Genomic DNA, 10119 nt, shown 5'->3' with positions numbered 1-10119 from the left:
GCTTATTCAACTTCATAACTTTTATTCACTTATTTGATATGTTGTTGATTATGAATAAACTTTGAAAATGAAATGAAATACTAAGTTACGATCAATTGAAGCCTTTTGACGTAATGAAACTAGTTTTGCGTGAATTAGTCTGAAAGAACGTTAGTACTGCTGAAATATGCAGCATAGTTTTTAATAGTTTGCTATTTCTAATTTTATAAATCGAGTAAACTGCCAATGAGAAGTTATATTAAAAGCAGCAATCTAATTTAATGCTTTTATGATTTTTTGACGGTGATACCGACACGCACCAAAAACTTTGCAACACCACATAAGCTAGAAAAAACACTTAACAATTTTGTTATAGTGACAACATTATTACAATTTTCATTCAGAAAACACAAAAAATGATCTGTTCTGCCTATCGAGTCAGAAAAAAGATAGAGAATGCGGAAATATGAAGCAAGAGGTGCAAAATAATGATGTCAAAATTGCTGTAAACACGTATGCCGAGACGGATGCTTCAAAACTCATTAAACATGAAATGTTGCAAGGTTAGCTTTTTTGAAAATGAAATTGAATGTTTCAAAACAAAGCTTTTTCATCAGTAATTAGGTCGATAACGATGTGTGTGATACGACTTTATAGTGAAAGAATAAATGGTAGCAAATAAAAAATATTAAAGAAAGAGCAAAGAACATGAAATATTCCATAGACACCAATAAGAAAATTGTTAACCGCTCAAAAATAAAAATTCCATATTTACAATTTTAAACACTACTCTAAGATTATAGAATTAAACATAGAATTAAACATTTTTCATACTCTAAGATTATAGAATAAAACATTTTTCTGCTACTGCTTAGAATTGAAAAATAATTTAGTTACCCTAAGTTAGACATTACTTCTACGATTTACCAATAGGTTATTGTTGGTTTAGCAATATTGTTAAATTGAACAGAATCTCTTGATGACAGAAATCTTTTACTGCTTGCTCGTCGTCTGGGAACAAATTGGAAAAGTCTTGCACGGCTACTGAGCGTAAATGAAGATGAAATTTCTGATTTGATGACTTCTGAAGATTCATCAGGTTATCAATCAGCATTTAGGATGCTGTGGAATTGGAGAGAGAATCAATCCATCGAGACCAAACGAGATGAATGTTTGAAGTTATTGATCTCCGCTTTGCGTGAATTAAACATGCCTAACTTAGTTGAATGCCTCAGATAAACATTATTATTAAACTCTACAGACGTTTTATTGAATTATTTCATTTATTTATTTAAGGAATTGAAATTTTAACAGACTCGCAGGATTAACAAGTTTATTAAGGATAATCAAAATTAAAAATAAAATAATAATCTGAACTATCTAATTTAATTTAGACGTAACGTAAGTAGAACGTACAAAAAAAAGTTTATTTCGATCACCATATTCACCATATGGGTCATCAACTTAAATTTTTTATTTTGAGTTTTTGTTTGCAAGCATTGTTTAACAGAATATTTAACAATGTTTTGCTTTTGTGTGAATCAGCAACTTGCGCTTCTATTGGTGGTAAAGGATTACCTGTAAATTATTATAAAATTGTGCATTCATGTCAACACCTGTATGCGATTTTATTACAGAAAAGGAAATTGAAAATTTCACCTTTTAATTCAAGAACTCCTAATTTAACTCCTTTACCGGGAAAGACTGTTGGAAGTTGATAAATTTTGGTAATGCTTTTGTCATAACTTTTATACCTTGGTATTAGCTCGTTGAACAACTTGTAAATTAAATCCTTTTCCTGAATTAGAAACAGAAAAAATTGAAAAGTTTAATGAAAAAAAGCCATTAAATAAATTTAGGCCTTTGCTTTAATGAACAATTTATTTTGTATCTGTCTCTTTGTGCAGCTAGAACTACTGCATAATTATTTCAGGCCCCCTAATTCATTTGAAAAACTCGCTTTTAACATTCATCCTATCACCATATTATCATCGATATGTAAGTACATTTACATTTAAGTAAGTAAGTACATTTAAATATATTTTTCAGCGAAATCAGTGTCCCAAGTTTTGTAAACCATTTCATCAAAACAATTTTCATTCAACAACAACCATCATGCAGACCTTTTCATTCTTAACCAATCCAGTTCAAACTAAATGAACCTTTTAAATGTTGTCTCTATAATTGTTGAATGTAATTTTACTAAAGGAAAAAAATTGTGAAATCTTACAAGTTTAAACAATTTTTATTTGTTAAAGTCTTTATATTTTTCCAGATGTAAAATGTTCAACATTAACTTATTTAAGCTTTTCCATGATGTCTCAATTTTTCATTTTATATTTTTTCTACACTCATCTAAAACATTTGAAACTCGTAACTTTTTTTTTCTTCTTCTTCTTAAAAGAAAAAATTTTTCTTAAATTTTTCTTCTTAAAATTTTTTTGTAACTAGTTCTAGGTTTTATAAATATATATTTAAGTCATTTAGCAAAAACCAGCTACTTCCTTTAATAACTTTTCATTTTTTTAAATATTAAAACTAATTAGTGATTCTTGAAACCATTATTGGTACAAGAACTTGTAATAAAACTTTTTATAAACAAAACTGAATCATATCTAAAATCGGATTCTATTTAAAAAAATCAAATTAAAACCAATGTGACTCCTTACAGCGTATGTATGATGCAGCACTTACTATTTTGAAGATCATGTTATATAAAACTTTTGTTGACGAGCAAATATTTTTTTAGTTATGTTCTTTGTTCCTTATTTGCATAACTTGAATTAGAAATTAGTATCATCATAATTTTGATAAATTGCAACTTTAGGGTTCCTCCTAACTTTATGCATAAAAGCCCAGCTTCTTATTATTAACTTATTTTCTACATACCAATGCTATAACATTTAGCTTAGTTTTCCTATTTATAAAGCTATATATTTAGAGATCCAACTTATGAAATGCCGTAATCATTAATAAACAAAAATAAAATTTAATGTTAATTAATTTCAACAACTACCAGTATCCAATAATCCAGCATGTCCATAGTTGGCTTGTGTTTATCTCCATGTTTCAGTGCTTCCTGTACGATCTGATCGTTTTAAAACATTGGGCATATTCAATTTTTTTAAAGGCGTGTCACTTATGTAAATTACAACAAATCTGGTGCCAAAATAAGATAATTTTGATGGTATAAAATGTTACAAATAAATGTCCGGTTTTATGGAAACATGTCATTCTGTTGCACCAATCAATATAAAGTAAAAAAATAATTCTACCTTAAATCCTCATTACTGAATTACTGAGGCTCAGTTTAAAATCGAAAAGTTGCAACCAATTAACATCACATATGGTTATTATAGCTTACATCTGACCACTCGCAACATCAGACATCACCTCTCATAACTGCAACACTTCCAAATCTCAACAGTTCTCTAATCAACAAACTCACACTCATGATTCAACACATTTTCCAGGTTTTCACGTGAAAGCTTATAATGTAAGGGTTATGAGAGTTTATGTCAGTCTACACACACTTGAATTGGAAACATACTCCACTGGTGTTCTTATGTTTATATATTCACCTGACAATAAATTAACTGCTTCTTGAATTCTTTACATGCCATTATGTATGTAAATGGCAATACAGAAATTTCATCAGTTGACTGATTTTGCATCTGTCAAATATTTTTGAACATTTCAAAAAAAATAAATTTGTGTTAACAAGCCATCCAAATTTAAGGTTAGATATAACATACTTGCATCCATTATATTTCTCATATTTGAATTTAGTTCTCACAGAAAAAGTTTTAAATAAACAATTTATTCCAAACTGTGATTAATATTAAACACAAAAAACCAATTGTCAAGTAATGAAAAATTTCAAAAATTAATAGATGTTGTGATGATTAACATGAAAGTGTTTTTAATGAGCAAGAGTTCATTTACTTTACTTACAGCTTATATTTAGAATCATTTTTATCAATGGCAATGAATATAAAAATTTTTGTGTAAAGGCAAACTGAGCCATATATATTTTACATAAAGGCTAATTTAAAAATTAGTTCAACACTCAGTTGATGTAAATTTCATGGAAGCATCAAACTATTCAATTTATTCATTACTAATGTAAACTCAACTTTCAATTGAAATCCTTATATACTTTTTTATTTACTACCTTGGCACTATGATGGACATTTCGTAGCTGGTGGGAAAAAGCAATCATTTATTATTTGTATCTCTCACAAGACCAAATCACAGTAGTATGCTAAATAAATTAAAACTCAGGAGTTTCTAACTTAAATAACAAAAAACACAAGGTTGAAAATTGAGTGGAATTAGAAAAATGGTACTCATTTGATTGAATTGAAAACATATTATTAATCACTTAATGCCTTAATCAAAAACCAGCAGTCATTTTTTAAATAAAAATAATAAACCCCAAGTTGGCGGAGTCAAGGAGAAAACAAGGTTATAAAAGGGATTAAAAGTGAAAGTCTGCAAATCATTATCGTTTTATGTCGTACTAAAACTAACCAGTTCAGCATAGCCTCTTGATTCATCCAAATAAAATGCTTTATCTTCAATTCTTTCAAATCTAAGCAGGTTTGTAACAAGGCGTCTCAGTTTGTTGATTCTACCTTGAGGTCCACTGCCGATTCCTTCGGCTGTTGGCATGTTGCGCTGTGCATTTCTGTAAACTATCCTCAACATTTCGCAAAAATAAAAGTCTACTACGCACGGCACGAGATAAACAAAAACATTAAAGCAAAATAAGAGAGGCCGACTCGTATCACGTTGGGTTCCTTGATTAGGCTACAGAAATCGGTTTAAAAGTGGAGACAATGGTATTTGAATTATGTTATATATATATAATATATATACATAGATCATATATGTAAATGTGAATAGTTCCATTGATATTGATATATATATATATATATATGTTGGTAATATTGTAAATATATATATATATATATATATGCTGGAAAAAGACAATTATTATTATCCTATTATCATTATTATCCTATATTTATATTATATCATATTATATTATATTGTATATATTAATGCGATAATTAATAAAATCTATCGAATTTTTGCGTTAGATAGTTTTTTTTATAACATTTCTAAATATTTCTAAAGAAGTAGGTAAAATATTGTTATTTATATTTCTGATTTAATTATTTAAGTTAATAGAATTATTATTCTTATTATTAAAATAGAATTTATTTAATTTACTATGTTTGCTATTACTACTGTTACGGTTGAAGCTCTATAATAATACTGGGCAACAGTAATTTGAGTGCAGTGATGTGATGTCTTGCCCTACCTTATTTAGAGCAATATTTTTTTTTACAAACGATGTAATATGTTTTATAACAATTAAAGTTTTATATTGTGCTTTTAATAATTGTAAAACAATTTCTTATTTTTTATATTTAAATTATGAGACGTATTTAAACAATTATGATACTTTAGGGGAAGCAATTGCTCCTCTCCCCTTTGCAAATGACGTCCTGATTTTTTTTTTATTTTCTCTCAATACAGTGTCAGATTTAAATAAACTCATAAAAATATTTAATTTAATCACTTATACCAGCACATCGTTTAAATGATATGCTGAATAAAATATGTACGTGAGGTTTTTGATTTGACAAAAACACACCAGAGGAACCAACCTTGAAATTTAAAAACTTTTCAATTTAATTTCTTGCATACAAACATTCACACATACATTTATGCTAACATGCTCACGTACATAAGCACACACATAATAATCACATACATGATGTTTTTGATTTGACAAAAACACCTCAAAGATTTGTTGTAGTTGATTGACTGGTTAATTGATAGTACAGTATCAAACAGTATTTTATTGAACAAAGTAGTATCATAAAATAAATAAAGATACTTTTTTCAAAAATTTAAAAAATTCTCAATTTGATTTCATTGCGATGTCGACGATGATGATTGTTACTGACTGACTAAAAGACATCAAATAAAATCAAATAAAATAAAAATATAGGATGGGCAGAAGACGCCATGTTAAGAGTAGTTATTTAACTGCATTGTAGTGAATTAGCCGGTATAAAGGTTATATTCAATTCCTATCAAAAAAATCTGAACAAATATCATACGCAGGCAAAACTAAATTAAGAAATAGATAGATAAATATATGTAGTTATAGCACATTTATAATATTATATTTATACATTCAAATTGCACAATTGTGTTATAGCGTAGTCTCAAATTATTTTGAATTCCCTCAGAAAAATTAAAACTTTTTACTTTATACTAGTTACTTTTTCGAACAATTTAAAAAAAATTCAATTTGATTTTATCGCAATATCAATGATGAAGATGATGACCTGACTGATTAAAAAGCATCAAAGAAAATTTTTAAAATAGGATGGAGAATTTGTTACGGAATTGTTGGTGGAAATGACATCATGCTATAGGTATTCTATACTTTGTGAAATGTATCCGTTCAACTTCCACACCAAGAGAAAAAGTTTTTTCAAAATCTGGAATACTGATAAGCATAAAAAGAAATAGATCGCGAGATGTGTGTGTTTAAATGATTAGATGGAATTGCCTAGACAATAAAACTTGCCTAGACAATAAAACTATTTTAATTAAATTCTGAATAAAATATTATTTAAACTCGCTCGCGTTATTTCTTTGGTATCGATATTGGGGGTATTCGTATATAAAGCGAGCAAAATTTTAATATCCATTTATTGACAATTTTACTGACAAAACTGCCCAGAGAACCATAAAGAACCACTTAACTAGACAGAAAAAATAAAAATATACGAATTTCAATAAAAGCGCCTATAAATCTATGCATACTGGCTCAGCTTGGCTCGGCTCGGTTCCAGTTGGCTGAGTTCTCCCCGAAAAATTTGAACTGTATTTAACTCGTAGGTCAATTAGGGATTGAAATGTGTTGGACAATCGTAGGTAGGCTAAGGCTTAACATTAGTTAAAAAGTTTCTAACAAAAAAAAAAAAAAAAAATTATTCAAAAAAGGCAAATTAAAAACGTTAAAATATGTGAAATACAATACCTGAAACATGTAAAATTCCTAAAACTTAGAAATACAAATTTGTAGGATGAGTTAATCGTTATAGGTAGGCTAGGGCCCTGAGAGTAATTTAATTTTAGGTAGGTGACTTACTACTGTTCTCACGACTTTTTACTATTTTTTCGTATGTGCTTGTTTTTGCTTCACACCACCAACAAAACATACTAAATTTTATTTTCGTCGTCGCCATAAATTTTACTTTTTTGAACAGTTTTTTGAACAATTTTTTTAATATTGTTTATTTATTTATTAAATGTTGATTGGTTTCTTGTCTTTTTTTTTTAATTCGGTTATATAATTTTTGGTATTTCTTGATTTACTTGGTACGTATGTATAAATTATTTCGAACGTTTTCGTCATCACCACCGTCATCATCATCGCCATCATCATCATCACCGCTACCTGCAGAAATATAAGGCTTATAATGATCAGTTGCCGTCCATAGCAGAATTGGCTTTAAAACTACCGCAACTCTTTCAGAAGGTAGTTGCTGTTTTATATCTCTCTCTTTCTATCACTCTCTCTCTCTCTTTCTCTCTCTCTTTCTCTCTCACTGATTGGTAACATAAAGATTTTATGTATTGTAATAATTAACATCATAATATGACGTAAACATTGTAAAATGACGTTGTAATATGACGTAAACATTACGACCAGCCCCTGCCCCGCCTGGTCAAAGGTCAGGAGATGACTTTGACCCTGATCCAGCTACAGGCGGCCTGCCTTTGGTCTATGCTTTCTTCTGTACTCTACGTTATAAAAAGACTAAGAGTGATGGTTGGTCTTGATGACGATGATGGTGATGGTTGTGGGAATGATGATGCTAATGACGACATGAACACTAAACAAAATTAACATGAACATGAACATAAACATGAACATTCACATTAACATGAACATTCACATTAACATGAACCTGAACATAAACATTAACATGAACACTAAACATGAACACTAAACATGAACACTAAACATGAACAAGAATACTAAACATAAACATGAACAACCAAGAAACACAAAGGACCGGACTACGGTAGACGAAATTTAGGAAGAAGCAGCGCTAGTAAAAGAAGCGGCAGTCACGGCTTTGACGGTAGTGGTAGTAGAAGTAGCGATTTTGGTAGTGGAGGTAGTTCTACTGGTGGTAGAGGTAAGTGTAGTTATGGTCGTAATTCTTCCTGGCAATCGGAGCGTTCGCAATTTATCATGCCCACCATTAATTTCTGCAGGTGAGATGTATGGTTTTGTATCAAGTTGTATTGAGATGTATGGTTTTGTATCAAGTTGTATCGAGATTTATGGTTTTGTATCAATTTGTATCAAGATATATGGTTTTGTATCAAGTTGTATCAAGATATATGGTTTTGTATCAAGTTGTATCGAGATGTATGGTTTTGTATCAAGTTGTATCAAGATATGTGGTTTTGTATCCAGTTGTTTTTGAGTTTTTAGTAGTTCTAATGGGTATTTCTTTAGTTGTATTAAGTTGTGTTACTGTTGTATTGTTTTCGTTCTTTTTGTATTTGTATTATATTGTATCCATCCATCGATTGAGTCTGTTGGTTCGTATTTTGCATACAGAACTCTGTCGCCTGTATTGTTTAAAATTTACTCTTCCAAACTCATCCTACCTTTCTTATTGGTATTCATTATAATTAATTTAATTTATGCTGATCTAATTAATCTAAATTACACCTAGTTAATCAACAACAACGACGACAACGACAACAACATCATCATCAACAACAAAAGTTTCAACAAATATATTAAAGAATTAAAAAATAAATTGAAGTAACTAAAATTATTGGGCCGCAGCAACCAGGGCTTTGACAATTTTATCAGATCAACAAGTAAAAAACTGCAAGCCAAACTGTTATCAACAAAAATATTAAAATCTGGTAAATCATGTGGTAACATCACGTCTCAACTGAAACGACGATTCTGGTGGACATGCAGAAGAATATTTGCTCAGACGAAAAATTTGAAACCGCTGTTCAACGCCAGTGATTGCGCACGTTATTTCAAACAAATACTATCAGATGATAACCAGAAAAAATGCCAACTACCAAACTGGACTCAACAGCTACAAAAACTTTCAACACCCTGCAACACAAGCCCTCCATCATACCACGAAATATCTACAATAGTTCGCAAGTACAAAGCTAAATCATCACCTTGCCCACTCAATCAAATCTCGATAATTTCATTTAAAAAATGCCTTATATTGCGCACTATTTTGCACAAACTATTAATAAAATGCTGGTTGTCAGACAAAATTTCAATTTGCTGGAAAAAGGGCTTCACGATCCTCATCCACAAAAAGGGAGACGCTCACGATCCTTCCAACTTCAGACCAATAATCTTGCAACCTACACTTTACAAAATATTTTCATCCTTCATAAATAATAAAATATACAATTATTTAGAAATCAACAACTTTATAAAAAAAAAAAACATCCAAAAGGGCTTCTACCCGAAAATAGATGGTGTTACAAAACATAATCAGCTTTTAACTCCTCTACGATGCGAAGAAACATCAAAGAACCATTATCGCCGCACTTCTCGATCTTCGCAACGCATTCGGTGAAGTCAGCCATAAACTCATATCATCAACTCTGGATTTTCATCACATCTTCTCTCAAATCATCAAACTAATTGAACATATATATACCGACTACTCAATCACAGTTTCCGGATGCGACAACTAACCCTGCCCATTCCAATCAAGCGTGGTGTATTGCAAGGTGATCCCGTGTCTCCACTGTTCTTCAACCTCTGCTTCAACTCCCTGATTACCAGGGGAACAGAGTACCAACAATGCGGGTACATATGGGGTCCGTCAGCTAGCTTAAAGACAAGAGTGGATGACACGGCCATTATCGCCAACAGCACCGAAAGTGCTCAATAACTCATAGATGTAAATCACTCTTGGTGCAAAGCAAATGGAATGAGTTTAAGAATTGAAAAGTATTCCTCGTTTGGAATGCAAAAACGCAGCGGGGTTTACGAACAATTCCTTTCGGCGCTATCGATCGACATCAAACAAATCCCCC

The 10119-nt window shown here is 30.4% G+C and overlaps 2 protein-coding genes across 2 annotated transcripts; one reads left to right on the top strand and one right to left on the bottom strand.

The window, feature by feature from the left end:
• Nucleotides 1-1588: 1588 nt before the first annotated feature.
• Nucleotides 1589-4689, bottom strand: HELRODRAFT_90898 (hypothetical protein; the record flags this gene model as incomplete). Its single annotated transcript, XM_009033442.1, has 3 exons — nucleotides 1589-1777; nucleotides 2996-3067; nucleotides 4513-4689. 3 exons carry the CDS (start codon nucleotides 4687-4689, stop codon nucleotides 1589-1591), a joined length of 438 nt encoding a protein of 145 aa, XP_009031690.1.
• A 2134-nt stretch (nucleotides 4690-6823) lies between these two features.
• HELRODRAFT_182712 (hypothetical protein) lies at nucleotides 6824-9232 on the top strand (the record flags this gene model as incomplete). The annotated part of the gene is made up of 7 exons (XM_009033441.1): nucleotides 6824-6859; nucleotides 7475-7549; nucleotides 7724-7843; nucleotides 8078-8216; nucleotides 8296-8452; nucleotides 8882-9081; nucleotides 9150-9232. 7 exons carry the CDS (start codon nucleotides 6824-6826, stop codon nucleotides 9230-9232), a joined length of 810 nt encoding a protein of 269 aa, XP_009031689.1.
• Nucleotides 9233-10119: the final 887 nt, after the last annotated feature.

Source organism: Helobdella robusta, assembly GCF_000326865.2.
Source record: "Helobdella robusta unplaced genomic scaffold HELROscaffold_91, whole genome shotgun sequence".
NCBI classification, from domain to species: domain Eukaryota; kingdom Metazoa; phylum Annelida; class Clitellata; order Rhynchobdellida; family Glossiphoniidae; genus Helobdella; species Helobdella robusta.
The sequence above is the reverse complement of the archived record's forward strand: the minus strand, read 5'-3'. Positions and strand labels throughout refer to the sequence as shown.